Below are 23,938 nucleotides of genomic sequence, written 5' to 3' on the forward strand. Positions count from 1 at the left end.
TGTAATAAAGTGTCTCACTGCAGGGCTGGCAGAACAAGATCCATACATGTACAGCTGGTTATTACATTTACAGCTCAGGGAATCATTTATCGCTCCAGGTGTGAAGATGAATTACAAAATACTACTTTCAAAAAGACAAGAATTTCAGATTTACATGCTAATGTCAAGCCTTTGAGCCCCTCTAAAATAATTGTGCAAATCTTCTGTTACGATGCTGAAAATGGGAGAGGAAAAGTAATCTCTCCTTGCAGTTTGCTGCTGGTCAAAAGCTGGTCTGCACTGATCAAACTTTTGAGAATAAAATAAAAGCAAGCCAACTTTGAACTTAGGAAAAAGCCTTCTGAATCTAAACGCGTCATAATCCAGTCAAATAATTTTAGCAATGTAGGCAAAATGTCCAATGAGCCCAAGCGCAGAGAAACTTTTCAAGCAGGATGCTTAAATAGATCATAAACATTAGATGATTTACAGCAGGAAAAAGCAGGAAGAGACGAGGCATGGAACAAAGACGGTGAAATAATGGAGGCATCACAAAGAATAACAGAAAGAACCAGTGGAGGAGAACAACACTGAAATGTTATATAAACACTGATGGCAGGGGAACCAAAGGAGTTAATCAGAGAGACGTGAGGAAGAGGAGATGGACAGCAGGTGTGCCGCTAAGCAGGCTGACAGCAGGGAAGGAGAAACACAGGAGGAAAGAATAATGTGAGAAACTACAATCTAGAGCACAAAGGGGCAAGACAGATGAATAAAATAACTAAAACAACTGAATAAACCAAAATGCCAAGAGCTTATAGGAAATGATCAAAACGGAAAAGCAAATGATTCCCCAGGTCCAAACACCTACATATCGAGATATTCATTTTTGAGTGTTTGGTTTTATTGTCCGGTTTTTCGTTGAAGAAAATCAGGTCTGACGCAAAACTAATTACCGTAGTTCAAATCGCTTCAGTTCACTTAGGCAGCACCAATTCAACAAATCCACGTCGCGTTCATCAATAAAATAATAGAGACGGATTCAAAGTTCGTTATGTACAGTTTAGTCCTCATTGTAAAACAATGAATGTTTATTATTCAAATTGGTAAAACCTTTATTATCTGAGGAAACCCAGCTGACTGCATCAAAATAAATCATAAATTGTCCCAGTAATTATCATGACAAGTAATTATATTTTGGTTTTGAGACCATTTTCAATAATGCAAGCTCACTCTTTCAAACTCAGTGCAAGTGCAAGATATTTCAACAAAAAACTACAAATAAACCAGAAATAAAAGCCACACTCAACCAAAAACATAAATAAAATGAAGTATGGTGTGTAAGCAAAATTTCCCGTCAAAATATTAATCATCAGAAAGGAAATGATTTACTTTATCATGTCAATAATTGATTCTTTGCTTACAAGTCGCTGAGCATTTACTTCTCCTGAATGAACGTGAGCAGCTTTGCAGCAATCCCTGAGCACGTATCTTTATGAGGAAGAAACGTCCAGGCTGACCCTGAGCAGCCTGGACGAAGCAACAGAACAAAACAAATAAAACGAAACACAGAAGCAGGGATCTAGAAGTACTTTCACTGTTAAACAAAAGTGGAGTTGATGGTAGCAATAAAACTAGAGAAGCCAAAAGCTTCTCTCGTGCATCATCTTCCTTTAATTCAGATTCAATTCAGTAATCAGTTCAGTTTGTGTACATAGCACTACTTTAAATAAAACATCAACACCACACAAGGGTTAAAATAGAAATATTTAAACTGGACTCTATTGAGGCAAAGCTCCTGATCTGCTGCTTGTTTGTATGCCGCAGGTGGCTGAAGTTTGAGGAGGACGTGGAGGACGGTGGAGAGAGGTGGAGCAAGCCTTACGTCGCCACACTTTCCCTCCACAGCCTGTTCGAGCTGCGGAGCTGCATCATCAATGGCAGCGTGCTGCTGGACATGCGAGCCAACTCCATTGAGGAGATAGCAGGTGAGAAATTTCCTCTCGCGTGTAAACCAGCATCTCAACGTCAGAATGCTAAAAGACACATGAAAAGTTGTCACGGATGTTGCAAAAAGTCAGTTTTCATTGTAATAATGGACAACATCCGTTTTTATGTGCTTTCCTTTTGTAGAAATGAGACTTATTGATATAAAGTGGGACGCCAGCACATTCAATGAGCTCTTTAGTTCAAGATCAAAATAATTTATAGCAAACGTTAACGTTTTGCATTAGCTGAACTTGACCATGGTCAATATTCTAACTTTTCTTCATAGAGGTTACAACTGAGCTGATTCACATTAATGACTGTACATAAATATTTTAACTGACTTCATATAAAACATGAACTACTTGGCATTCATTCATCTTTTTTTTACAAATACAGTAAAAAAAAAAAGGTTAAGGTCACAACCCTTTTTGCTTTTTGTTAGTTTGTAATGTTTGTTGCATCTACTCTTAAAAAAATTTTAAGATGTCATAATTAGCACATCAATAATGGTGTCCTGTAACATTTACATTTTGAACATTTGAAAGTTCAATTCCTTTAGTTTTTTTTCTCTCCTGGTTTGTCTTTCTCACATAATTATTTTTCTTTTATTTACACAATCTCCTGCTTTAGATGCCAGACACCAAAATCAGAAACAATTTGGACAGGAAAACATTTTCATTCCACTACAAACTTAGTGTTGCTCTTTGACCAAATATTGTCAAACAAAATCATCATGCACAAAGACAAATTACATTTTTTGTGTTGTTATTTTGGCTTAACTTAATTTGTATAATGGCCAGCTAGCGCTGCTAGAAGTGACAGAATGCATTGGGATGCAACTTTATCTCTCTCTCTGCTGCGTCTGCAAACCCACAACCTGTACTCACCCCCTGCCTGCAGAAGGCTCTTGCAGAGTACAAGCAGAAATGAACTGCAGAAACAAATGAGTATAATCTATCATGTTCACGCTTAGGGCATAAGCCTTGAGTTTAAGGCAAAGGAGGGAGGCATACTATATCACTTATGGGTCCCTACAGAGGCTCGTATATGTGTAACAACCTAAACCTTGCAAGTAAGCGCACACGCACACACACACACACACACACGCACACACACACGCCCACACACACATACACACACACACAGAGCATTTTTTTCACAACTTTTCTTGCTTAAATAAGTTTTTCCTTAAAGTTTCTCATGTTAGATTTGATTCACTCCAACGCAGGCAGTGTCTTAAAGTTTGTCATGTTAAGAAAAACATTTTCAAGTGGACGTTCTTCAAGAATTGTCACTCATGAAAATGTTAAAGGCATTTTTACACCATGCTAAACATAGTCTTGCCTCAGATAAAAGTAAAGCCTTAACTTTTTTTATATTCATGCATTTATCTTGACTTTGCTTTCTAATCTAGTTTCTAAACAGATAGCAAGAGTTCGTTTTATTATCTTTTCTTCATAAGTTACACATTGAAATGGAGAAACAAAGAGCAAGAAAACAACAGACTTCTTCATAACATAAGGCAAGAGCATGTTGGCTTTAGTTTTAATTAGTTAGCACCCATAACCCTGCAGCCCTTAAAGCTTCCTGGGCTTTACTGCATGCAGGCTTCATTGTGTTGCTCTGCTGTCGTTGTCCTTATTAACAAGTTTCACTGAGGTCAGCTCATTATCGCTGATCTTAAAGTGCGCTCAGAATAAATTCACTTACTGCATACAAAATTTGTGCGAGAGAATCTCTCGGTGGCTGTGGGTAAAGAAAGGAAGCAGACTAATGCACAGTCTTGTGCTGACTAAACAAGAGACAGACAGAAGATGTTGTTCTTCAGGCCCATATGGTCTCTTATGTCAGCAGCATTGATTCAGCTTCAGCAGCACATAGGCTGCTCTTAGCGCAGACAGACAGATGTATGAGAACACTGGAAAAAGATTAGTGAAGTTATACTATTGCAACATTTCTTGTTCAATTTAATATTTCTTCAGCTTTTACATTTCAGTTGTTTATGAGCTAAAAGTTCATAATTAGTTATAATTCATGTTAACTTCTGGAATCAAGGAATGTGTAAAGATATACAAATATCTAAACGCAGTGAAAGTGGAAGAAGTGTGGTCTTCTTACGTTTGGAACCGTCTTCTTATGGTGATGTATCCAGAAAGGAGAAAAAGGACAGGAGAAATGTTGTGGGGACTGTAAATTGGAGAACTAACCAACTGGAACTGCACATGGAGATTTAAAAGCACAAAAAAGTTCACATGTGGTTTTGACAATGTCTCTGTCAAAATGTTAATCCAAGAGCATCATCTGTCAAACTCTGTTCATCTGTGTTTTTGACCTGACACAGTTACTTAAAGTTAAGTGACAATATTGCAAATTGTTTGTTAGAATTTCCTGCATGGATGATCATTTTGGAAGAAATGCTCAGCGCATCCTCTTCCATTTGACAAACTGCTATTGAAAAAAAACGCATTGTTATAAGTCTATTTTCTGTTTACAGTCATAATCAGATGCAGTTGTTTAGAGAGTGCCGTAACAGATTCTAGACAGTCAGCCATATGAAATTATGTATTTGATCCCAGGGGTGCAACTCCAAAAACTCATTTTTGTGTCAGAAATGGACATTTTAAAAGTAACTTTTTGATTTGAAAACAATTAATGGGCTAATTGTGAAGATTTCAGGCTTTAACATGTGATCTCAAACCTTCTCCACGGAGACAAAAGCAGTCGTGCTTAGCAAACTACATAAATACTATTTTATCAAGTCCCAGCTGCTTTTGCCCACAAGCCCAGTGTGAGTCTAAAATTGCGTTGCAGACATGGTTCTGGATCACCAGGAGGCGTCGCACGAGCTGGATGACACCGTCAGAGTTAGGGTGCGTGAGGCTCTGCTGAAGAGACACCATCACCAAAACGAGAAGAAGAAAAACCTGATCCCAATGGTACGCTCCATCACCGAGGGAGCACGCAAACAGTCCGAGCCTCAGGTAGTAGGTACGACTCATCACACACTCATCAGTGGAGAGCGGTTTTAATTTTGCAGGACTAAAGCAACAGACACACAAGTTACATTGCTTTGCAAAAGTGTTCACACCCCTTGAAATGTTTTCACGTTTCATCACATTACAACCACACACTGCATGGAGTGTGCGTGCACACAGTGGCGCAAAAAGTGGGTATGCAGGGTATGCAACGCATAGGGGCGCAGCACCAGAGGGGGCGCCAAAACCCCGTCTGGAGGGCGCGGCGCGCCGATGATGTTTTCCCGTACACTAATGCGCGCCTTAGTGTACTGAGTGAGCGTCGCTCCTTCACCCTGACGTTCCGTCCCTCGGTCGGGGGGGGGGGGGCGCCGATCTATGTTTTTGCATCCACCTGAATAATGTGTAGTTGCGCCACTGCGTGCACAGCAGTTTTTAAGTCTTGCCACATCTCTCAGTTTGGTTTAGGGTTGGACTTTGGCTGTTACATTTCGTTCTCTAAAACAGTTTTCGTCCAGGATTGTCTTGTGTTTAGCTCCATCCCATTCAATCCTACCAGGTTCTTTATACCCACTGAAGAAAAGCGTTCCCACAGCGTGGTGCTGATGGAAGTGAGTACAGGGAGGTGTGCAGTGTTTTTCCCAGTTTGTGGAAACCTTTGGATGGTTTTTATGGCTTCCTTACTCACTGGTGGACTGTAATTACCACTAAGGTCACTTCTGAAGCCAACTGGATGCACTAGATTTCATCTATCGGATTAAAAGGGGCCAAATGCAAACGAATACAACACTTTTCACCTTTTATTTGTAACAGATATTGAAATTATAATTTCCCTTCATTGTTGTGGTTGTTGATTACTTTGTGTTAGTCTAAAAAGAATGAATACTTTCTGAATGGCACCACATAATCCTCTTCACGCAGTGACCCTCCAGTACTTCATTGCTTCCAAGAATTAAGAAATTGGCAAGGGGAATCTCTTGCCAATTTCACCAAAGTGTGAAAAAAGAGACACACTTTGTTCTTGGAATGATATTTTCTCTGATTCAGCTGCGTTTTCTGTGAATCACATACATGCACACACCCACACTTTACCATCCATTAGGGTCTGCCACGTCTCCCCAGCCTCCTCTGCCGATGGAACCGGCCAAGAACGGCGCTGGACCGGACAGCAGTCAAGTGGACCTCAGTAAGGTAAGCAAACCGGCTGAGGATTTCTCATCCATTTCATTAATATGGATGAGTAATGGAAAATATATCATTTATTTATGAATATTCACATCCAAAAATAATTTGTAACTCATCTCAATACTGTAATCTGTATTGAGATGAGCTACAAATTATTTTGACCTCTAGTGCAGGAGGTGGATGTTTTAAATCTGTGCCTCACTCTGGTAGTTTTCTCTTTTTCCTCCAACAGGTTGACCTGCACTTCATGAAGAAGATTCCAGAGGGCGCTGAGGCCTCAAATGTGCTGGTTGGTGTCCTGGACTTCCTGGAGAGGCCCGTTGTTGCGTTTGTACGCCTTTCCCCTGCTGTTCTCCTCACTGGACTCACTGAGGTTCCCATCCCCACCAGGTAGACAGACACAGGTCCATCAGGCCCTGCTGGCAGGTCATGTTAATTCAGCTTTCAGAGGAGAGTTTATGAAGTATGGTTTATCTGCTGGTCCAAATCAGGTTCCTCTTTATCCTTCTGGGCCCTGATGGAAAAACTCAGCAGTACCACGAAATTGGACGTTCGATGGCGACCATTATGACGGATGAGGTGAGAAACCTTTCAGATCTTTCAGAACTATTCACTCTATTGAACTTTTTAGCATTTTTTTGCAACATAATCACAGTTTTTGTGCTTTTTTTCCCCCTTTTCTGTACCAGATCATATTTTTGGGTATCATAGCAAAACGGAGTAAAAATAAATGCATGCCAGTTTTTTTTATTTTTATTATTATTATTATTTTCCTCCCACACCCCTGTAATGCACTACTTTGTGTTGGTACATTACAAAAGAAAATGAAAAAGTTAAAGAGGTGTAAATAACTTTGCAAAAATATTGCAGCTACTGAACCAACGATGATAGAAAAACTGAACATCTTTCTTGCAACGTTTTTCTTTAATTATTTTTTAATTTCTCATTGGATCAGATCTTCCACAACGTAGCGTACAAGGCGAAGGACAGAAGTGACCTGCTGGCAGGGATAGATGAGTTTCTGGACCAGGTGACTGTCCTGCCGCCAGGAGAGTGGGACCCTTCAATCCGAATAGAGCCCCCAAAGAACGTCCCCTCTCAGGTAATGCATCTTACTTTTCAGCCCTGGATTTTAACCTCATCAGAGGCACTTAAAGCTGTTTATGTAATATGTGTGACTTGTTTTTTTGCTTGCTTCTGACCTGCAGGAGAAGAGGAAAATGCCTGGAGTCCCCAACGGCACAGCCCTGCAGGTAGAAGAACCACAGCATGCTGAACACCACGGGCCGGAGCTGCAGAGGACAGGAAGGTAAGCAGCTGACCAGTCAGGTTTATTACAGAGACTTGTTGCTTACTTATGATCAATATGGATGATTCTGACTGAATGTGTAAACCTTTTAGCATTCTGCTTCTTAGTTGCTGCTATGGGCAAAAACTGAATTTCTGAAGAAATGAGATGGGACAATATTAAGTGCCCAAAGAGGATTAAAGCACTTCTCAGATACTATGTAAAAGGTTTTGTATTTTTCTTTCTGCTTGATAATTATGCACCACTTCATATATATCAAACACACAGAAACCCAGTGAAACACATTGAAGTTTGTGGCCACAATCTGCAAAACATTTGCAAGGCCGTGCATGTCACTTATTAGCTCCTCAAAAAATGTTTTTTAAAGATTTTGTGGCACTAGTGACCTTTATTCATCAGTAGCCTGACATGGAGAGGGGCAGAGAGACACGCAGTAAATGGCCTTGGGTCAGGAAATGAACCCAGAGCAGCTGTGTCAAGGACCACATCCTATAAATACGCAGCATCTGCTCTACCACTGAGCCATATGGTGGCCTATTTTGTACTGTTTGAAAAAGACTGGTGATTATTTACCTGGTTTCCTTTGGCTTGTTTTTAAAAAGTGGCAATACATTTCCCATCCTCAATACATATAAATATAGCAGTGCTTGTTTTCTCTCTAAAATGAACAACCTGTCGTCAGGTTGTTCGGCGGCCTCATACTGGACGTTAAGAGGAAAGTTCCTTTCTATGTGAGTGACTTCAAGGACGGCCTGAGCCTCCAGTGTGTGGCCTCCTTCCTCTTCCTCTACTGCGCCTGCATGTCTCCTGTCATCACTTTTGGAGGACTGCTGGGGGAAGCGACTGAAGGACGTATTGTAAGAGCAAAACCGTATTTACGCCACCATGCGGTGCTGTTTGTTCTCATCATGTGTGAGTGAAGACGAATCAAACACAATGCAATACCACCACCCGTTGCAGAGTGCCATAGAGTCGTTGTTTGGTGCATCGATGACTGGAGTGGCCTACTCTCTGTTCGCTGGCCAGCCTCTCACCATTCTGGGCAGCACAGGTCCTGTACTGGTTTTTGAGAAGATACTCTTCAAATTCTGCAAGTACGTTGGGAAATTAAACGGCTCCTTTGCGGGGTAATCGGGCCTTTGTCGTCCTCCTCTGACCTCCGCCTCTCTTTTCTTTCTCAGGGACTACAAACTGTCATATTTGTCTCTCCGGGCTTGCATTGGCCTGTGGACGGCACTGCTGTGTTTCATATTAGTGGCCACAGACGCTAGCTCTCTGGTTTGCTACATCACTCGGTTCACTGAGGAGGCATTCGCTGCCCTCATCTGCCTCATCTTCATCTACGAGGCCTTGGAGAAACTGTTTCACTTGGGGGAGCTGTACCCCTTCAATGCAAACAGCGAGCTGGACAAACTCACGCTAGCATAGTGAGTAAACGGCTTCTTTTTTTATTTTCCTCTGTGTATTTGTAGCTCATTTGCGTCTTTTTTCCAAACCCTTGTAGGAACAAAACGAAAAACATAAATAGAACCTAAACGTATTTGTTTAGTCAGCCAGCAAATGTTAATTTCCCTGTTTTGTGTCCATCTCTCTGTGTAGCTGCAGGTGTTCACAGCCTGATAATCCCAGTAATAAAACCTTAGATCTGTGGAGCGAGAGAAACATCACGGCCTCGACTGTATCCTGGGAAAACCTGACTGTCAAGGTCATTTTGTTACATCTATATGCTTTCCATTCATTCATCATCCCTGCATGCTGTGATTTATTTAGGCCATATTTTTGATTGTCCAAAATAAAAAAACACACATAATCCTGCCACTATTTTACTTATGTTTGTGTTTTTAATAAACAATTCACATTTAAAGAGGAAAGTATGTTAGTTTTACAAGTTTACAGCCTCAAATTTTATTTTTTTTAATCAGATACTTTACCTTCAAATCATTTGGCATTCATCGAGCATCAACCTATTTGTTTTTGTTCATTATCACTTGAAGCTACATGCTGTTTGCTAAGAAATGACCAAATAACATTCTAATTTTAATTTGTTTGGCGTTTTAAAGAGAGAAAGAAGCTACGCTAGTTCAATGCTATTGAGCTCCATCCGGTGCTTTGGGTTTTAAATAACAAAAACCAATTACAAATATTAGCTTTTATGACAAACAGCAATCTGTGACCAAAGAAGAGAAAATGAGGGAAGTTAAGTAACTTAGTGCATCCTCAAAAAAATACCTAGAAAAATATGCTGTCACATTGTTACCAAGGCATGTCGTTAACTTTTCAGTCAATATGTAGCTTTCCTACAAAACCTTTACTGGACTTCACTGTTCAGAACCTGAGGCTACATCCTTCTGTTGTTTATAGTTCTTTGCTTCAGAATGTTTTTTTTTTTTTTTTGGTTAACATTCAACAAAACCTCATCTTCCCTTTAGCAGTTAATCTCTCTGAAGGACATCTGTAAGGCTGACATTTCTAGCATTTCATCTTGACAACACAAAGGTGTTTATTTTCAGCAACATGTAATTACTTAGTTTTTTTATTATTATTTTTCTTTTACCCAATCAGCTCAAATAAAGGGTTCTCCATGTTGTTTTTTCTTGAGTCTGGGCTGAAATCTGTCTGTGTCCCCACAGGAGTGTATGAGCCTGCAAGGACACTTTGTTGGGACAGCATGTGGACACCACGGTCCCTTCACCCCAGATGTTCTCTTCTGGTCCATCATCTTGTTTTTTTCAACTTTCTTCATGTCGGCCTTCCTTAAGCAGTTTAAGACAAGTCGTTATTTCCCCACCAAGGTACCTCACCAACTTGTTGATGGTTGGCAGGATCATGTTTTTTCTTAGTTTTTTTTTTTAGCAGGGACCCATCAAAGTTGATAGGAAGTTTAATGGAAGAAAATAGAGTAAATAAACGGAAGAAATATCTGAGGTTAAACTGGAGGTTTACCTTCCAGCAGGCCAATGACTCTAAACACACAGCCAGAGATGCAATGAAAGCGTTTTGATCAAAGCATACTTCTGAGTTAGAATGACCTAGTCAAAGTCTAGCCCAAGTCCTTGACTTGAAAATTATTATTTATTGCCATTTTTCAAAGTGGAATGGAAATATTGTTCTTTAGATGTTCGAATCCGGCAGAGACATACCTCAACAGATTTATAGGTGCAATTGTAGCAAATCAACACCGGAGTAGAAAATCGAGTGGTTGGTTGTGTTGAATTTTATTTTGGAGTATCAGAGAAAAGAGGGCCAAAAACAAACACATGTAATGTTTTTGCGATTTGTTTTACAATGTTGAAAATTTTTAATAGTTGTGCTTTCTTTTCATTTTTTTTAATTTATTTTGCTCTATGTAGCCTGTCACATGAAATCCTGCAAAAAATTGTGTTGTTGACAAAATGTGTGGAGATTCAAGGGATATGAGTAATTTAGGAAGATAAAAGTGTTTGAGATTGTTTACGTTCAACTTTAATTGAGTTGATAGCTACAGATGTCTAAATGCAGCAATCTGTTTCTCCTAGGTGCGGTCCATGATCAGTGACTTTGCAGTGTTTCTTACAATTGTCGTCATGGTCCTGCTCGACTTTGCCATTGGAGTGCCGTCCCAAAAGCTGAAGGTGCCAAGCAAATTCCAGGTAATTCCAGAGAAATGTACAAGAAATAAATGTTTTATATATGGAAAATAAAGCAAACTTTACTTTCCATCTAAACAATATGTAAGTGCAGATGAAAAGCTGTTAAAGTAATGATAAGTTGGAAGTAAGCAAATTCACCTTACCTTCAACATTTTTCCCAGTTTTCAGCACTTATTTGTGAGCTAAATAAGGACAACTTGTTGCAGGGAAATAGCGATACAAATGTCAACATGCGCACCTTTCCTCTTTGCATGCAGCCTACCAGAGAAGATAGAGGTTGGTTGATCAATCCGATCGGGCGCAACCCCTGGTGGACAGCCCTGGTCGCATCTATTCCCGCTCTTCTCTGCACCATCCTCATCTTCATGGACCAACAGATAACTGCTGTCATCATCAACCGCAAGGAGCACAAACTACTGGCAAGAGGAAAATAAAAACATTAAATAAAAATACTGCTTCAGGCTTGGATTCTGAACCCGTATCTGACCCGCTCTCTGTTTTTCAGAAAGGCTGTGGGTACCACCTAGACCTGCTGATGGTGGGGGTGATGCTGGCTGTGTGCTCCATCATGGGACTGCCTTGGTTCGTGGCAGCCACTGTGCTGTCCATCTCTCATGTCAACAGCCTGAAACTGGAGTCGGAGAGCGCAGCTCCGGGAGAGCAGCCGCGCTTCCTGGGCATCAGAGAGCAGCGGCTCACGGGCCTGATGATCTTCCTGCTCATGGGATGCTCCGTGTTCATGACTGGAGCCCTGCAGGTGGGTCACAATCACAATGCAGGTCTGTTGAATAAAGAAATGAAAGAATGGAAAAGTGGCAACACTTGACTTGACTGTTAGGTGCCAAATTATTTATTATATCAACAATTTATGTCTAACTCTAACGTTTTTCCTATTTCAGTTTATTCCTATGCCTGTATTGTACGGAGTTTTTCTTTACATGGGAGCATCTTCATTAAAAGGCATTCAGGTAAAACTATATTTCTTTATGAACCGCACATCTATGATAGCTTTTTTTTTTTTTTTTTTGCTCTTCAAAGTAGTAAAATTACAACATTAAATAATTGTAAAACATTTGTTTAATGACACTTACAAAAAGTAACTCGAAGATTTTCATCTCTACTTTCCTATAAAAATGTCATATCTAAAAGTGTGTCCAGTTGTTTTTCTGCCCAGTTCAACTAATTTGACTTTTCTACTGCGCCTTTTAAGTCAGGGAGGCTGAGAAAATTCAATAAAAAGACAATGACTCCAGATTATTTTGCTGCTTTCTCAAGAGCAACGGCAAGTGAAAAAATGTATGCACAATCATCATCTGCATCTGGTTCGGTGAATGCGCATATGCAACTGGGGGTTTCGGTACCTCAAAAAAGTTTAAGAACCACTGATCTAAGGGCTTTTAATGATGCATTACAATAGTTTTTGTTAAAGGTTGAATGGGTTTGGTTTTAGTTTGGCAAACTATGACACTATGTGTCATAGTTTGCAAATTTTCAATAAAATTTCAGTAAAATTTCGGTTGGGAGTTGTCTTGAACATCCGATTCAAAGGCACTTAAAGAATTAAATCTGGGTTAGATTAATCATATTTGGGTACAAATAGATTTACAAATAATACAATAATAATACAATAAACACATCCAAACTGGTTTTGAATAATATTGATGTTTTTATTATGAATGTCTGTGGTCTGTGCTTTAACAGTCTTTGCTTCTTCTCTTAATGTCAGATGATTATTTTCAGATTGAGGAAGGTTTTAATTCCCTTGGACTTCGTCCACTGACATTATGCAGTCTGTTTCTCACTCTGAGCTGTCACAGACACTGTGATAAACCTCATGCCAAGCCTGAGGCACTTGCACATTTCTTTTTAATTTATGCAAGTAGCACACTGCTTGCATTGGGATTTCAGCAGGACTCTGACAGCGACTAGTGGAGCGAAGGCTGGCTCTGTTTGTCTTGATTATTCCTGTAAATGTTCCTCTGCCCGTCTTTCTTTGGTCGTGTATTTTCCATCGTTAGAAACATCCCTTTATTCCAAAACCAAAGCTTTCTGGATTTTGTGCTGAATTTTTCATTACACATCAGCTCTTTCTTATTTTGTCATTTCAGTTTCAATGTATTCACACAGGTCATCAATTGTATTGATAACAATTGATGACTTGTTGAGGGTAATGTGCTGTGGTAATGTTATACCACTTTGCAAACAGTTTGGCATGTTGGTTATCATGTTTGGTTTTGATATATTTCAACTGCAATTCTGTAAATAAAAACCAACTTGGATTTCATCCCTCATTACACACCAGTGGACTTTGTTTTCTAATTAGGCGACCTCTGAAGGCAGCTAGCTGCACTAGATTTTAAATGGCATTGTGTATCCATGGCGTTTGGATGTCAGTTTTTGAACGTCTTTCGTGACTAAATTTTCAATTAACGATTTGTGTGTTTTCTTTGTTTTAAAAAGAAAATAACCAGCATGTAATCTCCAATCTCTCATATAGTCTGCAATTCACCAGTGTTAATCATTCTGTGGTGTTCTTCCTCTGCACTTACTGATTTTTTTATTTATTTCTAACCTTCTCCCCCTGTGTTCTGACTGTTTTTGTCTCAGTTCTTTGACCGCCTAAAGCTTTTTGGTATGCCAGCAAAGCACCAGCCAGACTTCATCTACCTGAGACATGTCCCTTTGAGAAAGGTGCATCTGTTCACTGTGACTCAGCTCACCTGTCTGGTGCTACTCTGGGTCATTAAGACCTCCCCTGCTGCGATCATCTTCCCCATGATGGTAATTATTGTCACTGACCAAAAAACACTTAATTTGTTCTTGAAATTTCTCTCTAGTCAGGATCTTGTTTTACTCCTGGTCCTGCAGGTCCTGGCTCTGGTTTTCATCCGGAAGCTGCTGGACTTGTGCTTTTCGAAACGAGAGCTGAGCTACCTCGATGACTTGATGCCTGAGTGGAAGAAGAAAAACCTGGATGATGCTTCCAAAAAATTGGAAGAGGTAATCTGAGTGGGGGGGGGATCTTCAAATGTCTTGTTAATTCCTCTTATTTATGGCCGCTCCTGTGTTTGCATCATGTAGGAATCGCAAGAAATGCTGAGCTTGAAAAGAGATGAATCAGCTACTGTTCAGATTAATATGGAGGGAAGCAGAATTGTTCAAAAAGCACACGATCCCAAGTGAGACACACACCACATCTACACAAACACGATGAATATGGTCTTGATTAATAGGATTAATATAGAGATTTGTCACTTTCCCATCCATCTCCTTGCATGCCTGTGTTTTTTATTATCTGGTGTGTGGGACTCTGTCTTCATGTTTCCCCAGTGAATCCTGTATATTCCTCAAATGCCTCTCCTCAATTTTACCCTTTTTCCTCCTCCTGTCCCTCAGGTGTGATCCCTCTGAGATTAACATATCTGATGAAATGTCTAAAACCACTGTGTGGAAATCCCTCAACTCCAATCAAAAGGACATTCGTCCTTTGGCTGCTAAAAAGGCAAGGCCATCCCTCGTCCCGACCTGGAGGAAACAATCTTGCTGCACACTGTCATCTTCTGCTGTTTGATGATTTGCTGTTTGTTCTCTGTTTCATTGTAGTCAGCTGGCTGGTCCTGTGAGCTGCTTTGACTCTGTGTTTGTGTGCTTCGTCCTGCAGGATTGAAGGGATCACGTTCATTGATGAGTGAAGACATTCAGCTGTGTCACCTTGCTGTAGTTCTGGGCCACCGGAGGCCACAGGTTGACCAAACGAAAGCAGCCTCTTCAGAGCTTACAGAAGAAAAAAAAATCGCATCATCAGCCACAAACATACAGAGAAAGTCAGCTGAGCTGTACACACGTGTACTTCTGTCTGTTTCAGGTTTGTAGATACAATAGAGATTCAAGTCTTTTTCCCATACTCTAAATTTAACTGATATATGGTTGAAAGCATCACAATGTTGATATTTTCACACTTAAACTCGCAGCAAAACATAATATTCTATTATTGTATCCGTCCAGCACAGTTCAGCCCAGTAATGTAATTTTCCTGATACATCTGAGAGGATGATGGTGGAAAAACATAAAAAGACAAGACCAGGAAAGAAAAGATATACAAGGCAATGACAGAATGATAGTTTACATTCATACCGTTAAAGACACTACACAGTAGTGTATTATGTGCAATAATTTATTTCACCAATAAATATAAATCGACAATAAAAAACACAAAATGTGCTGAATTATAGATTTCCACCGCAGGATTTTACAAAATGCATTGTTTTATGAAGCATCCTTTGGAAAAAAAAAAGTGGTAATTTTGCCTTGGGTTGATGACATCACAAGAGGTACAAGACTGACATTAACTTTATGGCAGAAGAGCCAAATGAGCCATCATTTTTATGAGAAACGTTCAGTAAAATAGAAAAAATGAGGAAAGTGCAAACAGACTGGGGTCAGTTGCCTGGTGCCTTTTGTGATGTCACCAAAATCCAAAACACAGGAGAGTTTTTTATGGTCAAAAAACTGACCATAAAACATTATTAGTTAAGAAATTATATCCAGAGATTGATTGACTGAGTGATTGACAGTTGATTGATCAATTTATCTTTCCGGTTTGTAGCTTCAAGAGACAATAAAGATAGGTAGGTAAGAAAGTGAAGAGATATGTGTCAGTATTACCTAAATTATCCCATATTCCATGACAAAGGGAAACTTTCAGTACGCCTTTTAAAGGGGCAGTACTATGTATTTTCCAGGCACTTTTTACAAAAAATCAAGCAACTATGACAACTTCAGTTGCTATAAAAATTATGTATATCAGATACGACTGAAAAGAAATTTTGGTAACACTTCATTTGACGGGGTATGCATAAACATGACATAACATCTGCCATAAAGATGAAGGAGTCTTTATAAATGTCTGTTGTCATGAAGTGTCATTCAGTGAATAATGACACTTTTAACCTGTTAAGTTGTTTTAAAAGTTGCATTGAAACTCCATTAAATATGTCAGCTTTGCATTAATGTGTCATTATTTACAAAATCATGCAAAGTTGACCCTTTTAATGGACTTAATGCAACTTCTAAAACAACTTAACAGGTTAAAAGTGTCATTATTTACTGAATGACACTTCATGACAACAGTCATAAACATTCATAAAGACTTCTTCATGTTTATGGCAGATGTTATGTCAGTCTTATGCACACCCCATCAACTAAAGTGTTACCGAAATCTGATTTTGTAAATTTAATTTAGGCCTCTGTCTAAAAACTCCTCTTTCTGCCACTCCCCCTTTAGGATGTCAATGCATCGCTTCTATATTAACCATTTAGCAATGTTTTTACCAGCGTTGCACTGAGAAGTAGCTTCAGTTCAACAGGTGCTCAGTTCCACCAGCTGTTTGCTAATTGCTTTTGGCTAGTCTGAAGGAGCTGAGTGTGGAAGTTGTGGAGGAAAAGTGCTCTGTTATGTGAAAACGTGAGTTTGAAAGCTGCAGCTCAGAGGTGGAGCCAGGTCCACCCAGGCAAATGGTTGTAAATGTAAAGAGATTAAAGAATTTTTCAAACATCCATGAAAGAATCAAAGCAACACTCCAAGTATGTTTTTCATGAGGGATAACATTAGAAGATGATGCAAAGCTCAAAAAAGTTGATTTTACATCATACTGCCCCTTTAAAAGTAGACTTTCAAAGGCAAACTTGGTACCTGATGAACAATTGATCAACCAGAAAGCGAGTTCCAAGAATGCTCAGTTCAAACCTTTAAAGCAGAAAACTTTGAATCATTTAGATTTTACTTAGTCATGTAGTCTAGCTAAATTGTGTTTTTCTTGGTTAAATGCTAAGTTTTGTCCAATTAGTGAAAAAGATTTTATATAAATATTAGAAAATATTAGTAAAAAGTAATATTGAAAGATCAGAGCCCTGTGGATCTCCCTAACAAACACTGGTGTGAGGAAGATTTGTTATCGACATCAACAGCATGGAGTCTCTTAAATAAACACAACTTAACCAAAAACACATTCAAGCCTCAGAAAAATAACTGGATGACCTCTGGTTGACCTTGAAATGGATCTGCTCGAAGTGTACAAAGCTTTCATTCACTATGTGACCGCACTGAGGACATTCTTCCCAAATATGTTAACTCAATCAACAAATCACAATAATGACTCAAAATCCAACTTCCTTTTGTAGAAATACTAAAACAAACTTTGCTCTTTGTTTTCAGTCAAAACAATTCAAAGCCAGATCATCCATTCTGCCATGATCTCTGTCCTTTTTTTCTTTATTGTTGTCATTTAATTGTAAAATGTTTTTAGATGTTGAAACTGAAAGGTGCCAAGGTTAAAAAGCCACCTCTGTGGTAGCAATTCACCTTCTTTTTTAAATCTAATTTTTTTCCCTCTTGTTGCCTTTTTAGTAGTGACTATGAAGGTTGGAGGATGCTCTGCACAATGTCTTGTCATGTATTTTATTTTACTTTCATTTGAACTCAGACAAGATTATGAATGCAACTGAAAGGCACATAGATGGAGTCAGGTACCCTGTTGTTTTTAAAGATGTGTGATTTAAAAAAAAAAAGTGCTTTAGAATATTTTGAGCAATAATTTAGTCTTAGTTTTGACCTCAATTGGCCAAAACTCAGTTTTTGATCTATCAAGTACATTTTCCATGAGTGCTGTCTTGGTTTTCCCATTTTTGGTGTTCTCTTCTTTCTTCCTGTAAGAAGTTGGATACAAAAGAAAAGTTTTTTAGTTGAAAAAGGAAACGCCAGCTGCACAGAGATAAGAGGCATTACTGCTTCTGTTGCATTTGTTTCAGGATGTCCTGAAACATTTTAAACCTAGATAATACAATTTGACCTAAATGTCCATCTGTTGTTTTATTATTAGTTAATTTATATTCTGAATTTATTAGTTAACTTTATTTAAGCTATGTTCCCCCAATTTAGCCTATGTTATTGGCACCTTAAGATAAGCAGACAGATTATTGGTAGAAACAATAATCTCCAGTAATACTTATTTATGTGCACTTTCTGTAGATAAAGACGATATATTTATTCTCTTATGATATTCTAAGCAAATTATTTTACAAAAAAATACAGCTCTTTATTTTTAGATGTAAAATGATATGTTATTCTTTATATTTTATGTATATTCTGTAACAAGGAAGAGGAGAGAGGCTGAGGAAAGCACGTATTCGTCTAATGGAGATCAAAGATAACAGCTGAGAAAAATGGAGGCTTTACTTTTCTCTACACTGCCTTGCAGAACATAAACTTACATTTTAGGTGACACAGCAACACAAAGTAATGCAGTAGTACAGTGGAACAAAGAGATAAATGGTTGCAATGTTGTTGTTTTTTTTGTTGTTGTTTTTTTACAATTGCAAGCCTGAGAAGTGGGACTTGTGAATGTATCCAGCCCTCTTTACGAACTACCTCTAAAAAATCAGCATGTAACAGCCTTTACGAGTCAACTAACTAAATGCCATAGATATGGATGCCATCCATCCACCCACCTTTGTCCCTAGTGGAGTCGGGAGGGTTGCTGGTGCCTATCTCAAGGAAATGGACTTTCCCCGACCGGGAATTAAATCCGGGCCGTGGCGTTGAGAGCACCAAATCCTGACCACTAGACCATCAGGGATCTCAGATAAGGAAGCTGTTTGGCGTTTCTCCCAACGTAATAGAGAACACAGGCAATACATGGAATAATGTGTTTGTCTCAGATGAGACCTAAACAAATCTTTTTGGGACTTTATGCAAAACTATGTTTATGGTGGTAAACTGAAACTTCATACCACCTTGAAAACACCGCTCCCTGTGTAGTGAATGGTGGTGGCAGCATCATAATGTGGTTTTTTCTTTTTTCTGGAGCTGATGCCAGGAACTGGTCAGAGTAGATGGGAAGACGGATGTCCTACAAAGATCGACTCTTTGTAGAACAAATATTTATAACACAAATTCTTGTAACACTTCCCAGATTTTTAGTTGTAAACATGTTGAAAGCCATTTATGTTGGTATATAACATAAAGGTCCAATAAAATATACTGCAGTTTGTGACTGTTGAGTGATAAAATGTGAAGCTATGAAAACTTTTGCAAGTCAATGTAGAGCGACTTAAAGCAATCCAGATTACCTAGACAAGAAACGCGAGGTTTGCACTTAAGAAAAAATTAAAATGGATAATACAAAGATAAAGGCGCACGTTATCAAAGAACTGCTGTGTTAATATTAAAACTATTTCATAAAATCTCTACAATGCAATGTATGTGTGCTGACAAAATACATGTAAATTAATATTATCCCATGTATTATTATACAACCACGCCTTGGATTCTTCCTTTTTTCTTTAAAGCAAAGTGCACAAGCAATTAATTAAAATACCTCTTCCAAAAAAGGCACTAACGAGCATTTTGTGCAGCGCTTTCATGTAACTCTGCTTTGAGTCTGTCAGACTTCTGAATGTGAAAGGTTATCGAGCAATGACCCAAAACGAACTTAATCAAAAGCATGAATGAAACATCGAAGTGTAAATATATGTACAAAACCACAGAGTTGTTACCCAAGCTTAAACCATGAGATGTGCAATAGTGTGAAATCGCAGTTCAACATTTTGAGTTTAAAGGATGTAAATGTGCTTCAATAGTAGAACTATGAGGAAAAATGCAATTTCAATGTGTCTTAAACTTGACTCATATTTCATTATTATGTGGATGTAAGGTGAATTAAACAGTAAACTGCCTTTAGAATATTATTGGTTAACTATGTATGCAGTCATGGTAGAAAGAAAGTACACCCTCCGTCAGTTCTAAGGCTTCAGGGTGTAAATGAGCTGGCCTTTAATGGGTTTGATAGTTCTTTGAATCCAAGTCTAAGTTTCCTGAAGCACACCTTAAAGATCCCTCCACATCACTCTCCATTAGAAAACACAGACATGGAAAAAACTGCAAAAATTGAAGTAAGTCCTAAAAACCCTGGCAGAGAAATCCTGAGACAAGCAGACTTGACCTCTGCTTAAGTTTGAGAAATAAAATTTACAAGATATGTTGAATAACCAGTTACATACATGCAAACAGAAATGTTCAGAGCTAGAAAGATATGTTACCAAGTCATAATTAATAACTAATTTGGGGGGTTGCCTCTGACTGGGGTAAGCATTTTATTCTTATTGCCTGAATTTATTTACAGTTATTAAAAAAATAAACATTTGCGTTTTTGAGAGATTGGTCATGAAAAAATACCCCATACAGGTATTTAGCATGACTACAGATAACTTCGCACACTAGATTATGCATAATGCATCACTAAACATGTTGCTTGTTTTGTGCTAAATGTGCATCATCAGGCATTAGTGGTATACATACTGCACATTGACTGTAAATTTTTGCCATCTTTAAATTTTTTAAAGATGGCAAAATTTTTCATTCAGCTAAAAGGAAAAAAGGAAGGAAATCACTGTTTATCAATTTACAATTTATTTGAAATTCTCTACATCTGAATAACTTTTTATTATGCTGCATCAAGATGAAATTGACACACATATTTTTAAATAAACAGTATTAAAGTTGTTCCTGAGGGTCTGAGCTTTCATAAAACAAAAGAAAACTGATTCAACAGTCTTTACTTTAAAAGAAAGAAGGGAAAAAAAATAGAAAACCAAAACAAGTGAATAATCATAAAAGAGCTACAACTAATTGGGCAAACTTATAAAACATTTTGTTTTGAGTTCGTCAAACAATATCACACCATAATCTCTACACAAAGACAGATGTTGATTTCTCACTTTTTTTGTCCTGCAACTATTAACATAATAAAATGATCTCTGTTTTAAGTGAAGTGTCTGGGCAGACTTGCTTTTAGAGCCAGCAGCGTAACCTCAACACAATCAGTTGTTCTTGGCCCTTGTTGCACCTGGTTGCCATGGAAACGCTGATTCATTAAATGAGAAGGAAGCAATGGCTATTTGTTTTTGATCAAATTTGGCCACAGCTGTAAATGAATAAAAACAAATAAACCACTGTGGAAGGTGAGCCGTATAAAATACTTTGTAAGACTTCATTATTTTGAGCTGGATCTAAAAACACATTAAACCGTTTAAAGGCGGTTTACTTTCTACTCACCATGACTGCACAGGACATGTGACCAAGGGAGACAACACATTTAGATAGACGTGAGCTTAAATCTATTTTGAGTACATCTGTGCCTGTAATGGATGTTTTCTGTTGTGTTTACATCCAAGCAAAAAGTACAGCTTCAGTCAGTAATGAAGTACCTGCTTTCAGAAAACATTTCTCCTTAGTCACATTTCAGATTATTGTAACCAAACCTTCATTCACAATCCTGTAGCCACTATAGTTTTTGAGCAGAAGAAGAAGAAAGAAAAGAAAAAATCCCTGCACAATGTAGGGCGGTGACCTTCTGGAGAATAGACGTGCTGAGTAGGAGGACAAGGTGACGACAGAGAAATGAGAAGTGAGAAGATGCAGTGAAAGAGGAGCACCTGTTCTGCTGTAACCTTGTGTGATTTGAGCCACAACGAGCGTGATGTCTTCTGTTGGAATAATAATGTTTTTCTATGTATCTGTAATTTAATTTGTAATTACAGCAAAATGGAAAATAAACTGAAACTGCAATATGAATATCTGAGTGTGAGTTTGAGTGTTTGTGGTGTTGCAGTAATAAATGACTGTCGTTATTGCTTCAACTACATTCCACCACAACCCAAAGGGAAACGAGAAGAAAACAAATTCATGAACACTAAAAAAAAAAGAATAAAATATAAACATTTAAAAGCAAAAGGGGCAAAACGCAAACAGTTATTTCACAGAAATTAATTAGTTAATAAAAGCAAGTAAAGTTATATAACTTTATATTTATATGTATAAAATGTAAATGTTTTATTTATACTGCATTGTGCTTTATAATGATTGCCTAATACAGTTCCTTTATTTATTTCCATTTATTTGGTGAATTTCTTAGTTTGTTTTGACATATTTAGTTTTGATCCTCTATTGATGATCGTTTTCTAATCGTAAGTTGAACTTAAAATATATAACCAGATATAAATGATTTTAAAATTTATGAGAGGTTCTGCACAACAACGTGTTGTTTGGCTCTTCGGCGTGTTAATGTAATAAAAGAGCTTCTCCACTAGGTGGCAGCACTGCCATGGTTTTCTTTTAATTAAACCTTTTCCCCATTTATTCAGTCAAGCTCCTCATACTGAAATAAAACACTCATCAGACCATCCTCACCTGGTGGAGCATTATTCTCCTTACCTTACTCCGACCTTCATGTCCGTCAGATTGTCCCGGTCTGCTTGTGCTGAACCACTTCACTCAGCAGTTTTTTTCTCCAGAGGTTAGAAAACAATCTGAACATCTGGAGGCAATGGCCAAAGAACAGCCTGTGGATAGGGGTTTGAGGTCAAACATACTCTGCCCTAATGCATGGAGCTGTGACATGTGTATGCCTCAAGGGCCATGTGATCCAAACGCCAGATTACACACCGTTATAATGCTCTCACTTAATGAAACATTTTATTTAGTAATATAAAGTCAAATAAGGGAAAGGCAAAACATAGTAAGGCTGTTTTAAGCTTTTCATAGATGAAACCAAATCACTAGACAAAATTTTACAAAACATTCACTGATGTTACTCTCATCAGTGAAAAAGTAAGGCTATTATACATCTTTATATATATTTTTTTTATAACTTCCCTCGAATTCAAAGCTTACATGGTCAGTATTAGAGATAATTGTTTTTTAAACTATATGACTCAAACCTTTTGGATTTCCTTCCACAAGCTTCTCACAATAGTTTGCTGGAGTTCCTGCCATTCTTCCTGACAGCACCGGTGGAACTGAGTCCATTTCGTAGCCGGCCTTACTGCGCACACCTTTACGAATGTTTCAACTTCTCCATAGGACTGAGGTCAGGACTTTGTGATGGCCACACTAAAACAATGACTTCTTTGTCCGTAAGTCACTGTATGACCACATTGGCTGTAAGATTAGGGTAGTACTCCATTTGGAAGACCAATATGTGCCAAACCTAATACTTCCTGGCTGATGCGTTTAGATGGTGCTTCAACATATGTTCCTTCCCCGGGATGGCATCTATGTTATTGAAGTGTACCAATTCCTCCTACAGCAAAACAGCCCTACAACATGACACTGCCACCCCCATACTTCACAAAATGGTGAAAGCATCCCTGTTCTTCATCCAAATGTGACAATGGTCATTATAACCAAACATTTACACTTTTGTTTCTTCAGACCACCGGGCATGTCTCCAAAAATGAAGGTCTTTGTCCATGTGTGGATTTGTAAACTGCAATCTGGCTTCCTTTGTTTCTTTTGAAGTAAAGGCTACTTCCTCACTGAGTATCCAGCCCATCTAATTTTGTTTTGTCTATCTGCACATTTTGGACCAAAAGACATTCATCTCTGGTACACAGAATCCATTTTGGTCTCCAGCTACCATTCCAGGCAAGAGGTGGGGTACACCCTGGCCTGTCTGTAGAGAAACCAATTAACCTGACAGTCATGTTTTTGGACTCAGGGAGGAAGCCGGAGTACCCAGAGAGAACCCACGCATGCACAGGGAGAACATGCAAACTCCACGCAGAAAGAACCCAGGCCAGGAATCGAACCTAGGACGCCACTGCTCTACCAACTGCACCACTGTGCAGCCCTCTTGTGACTCCAATTAACTCAAATGTGTTTGTGGAAAGGAAGCCAAAAAAATGATTGACCAAAGTCATACATTTTGAAAGACAGTTAGTTAACCCAGATACCGAAAAAATTGACCAAACTTTTCAAAACGAGGAAAGTTACAAAAAGCAACAAAAAAAAAAATCCGCCAAATTTCTTTACATTT

The 23,938-nt window shown here is 38.5% G+C and overlaps 1 protein-coding gene across 2 annotated transcripts in view; it reads left to right on the forward strand.

The window, feature by feature from the left end:
• Positions 1-15,154, forward strand: part of slc4a8 (solute carrier family 4 member 8) — a 31,439-nt gene extending 16,285 nt beyond the window's left edge. Inside the window, exons 5-25 of one of the 2 annotated variants that reach the window (XM_008410102.2) lie at positions 1,807-1,967; positions 4,780-4,956; positions 6,046-6,134; positions 6,361-6,518; positions 6,620-6,707; positions 7,084-7,230; positions 7,337-7,437; positions 8,120-8,294; positions 8,398-8,531; positions 8,619-8,864; positions 9,037-9,142; positions 10,068-10,229; positions 10,953-11,066; positions 11,324-11,485; positions 11,572-11,823; positions 11,966-12,034; positions 13,674-13,847; positions 13,935-14,066; positions 14,148-14,245; positions 14,463-14,568; positions 14,728-15,154. In XM_008410102.2, the coding sequence (XP_008408324.1) occupies positions 1,807-1,967; positions 4,780-4,956; positions 6,046-6,134; positions 6,361-6,518; positions 6,620-6,707; positions 7,084-7,230; positions 7,337-7,437; positions 8,120-8,294; positions 8,398-8,531; positions 8,619-8,864; positions 9,037-9,142; positions 10,068-10,229; positions 10,953-11,066; positions 11,324-11,485; positions 11,572-11,823; positions 11,966-12,034; positions 13,674-13,847; positions 13,935-14,066; positions 14,148-14,245; positions 14,463-14,568; positions 14,728-14,733 (2,857 nt within the window). In that variant the 3' untranslated portion in view covers positions 14,734-15,154. The remainder of the gene's footprint in view (positions 1-1,806; positions 1,968-4,779; positions 4,957-6,045; positions 6,135-6,360; positions 6,519-6,619; positions 6,708-7,083; positions 7,231-7,336; positions 7,438-8,119; positions 8,295-8,397; positions 8,532-8,618; positions 8,865-9,036; positions 9,143-10,067; positions 10,230-10,952; positions 11,067-11,323; positions 11,486-11,571; positions 11,824-11,965; positions 12,035-13,673; positions 13,848-13,934; positions 14,067-14,147; positions 14,246-14,462; positions 14,569-14,727) is intronic. The other variant, XM_008410103.2, reaches the window with a different exon arrangement.
• The last annotated feature ends 8,784 nt before the right edge of the window (positions 15,155-23,938 follow it).

Source organism: Poecilia reticulata, linkage group LG5 (assembly GCF_000633615.1).
Source record: "Poecilia reticulata strain Guanapo linkage group LG5, Guppy_female_1.0+MT, whole genome shotgun sequence".
NCBI lineage: Eukaryota > Metazoa > Chordata > Actinopteri > Cyprinodontiformes > Poeciliidae > Poecilia > Poecilia reticulata.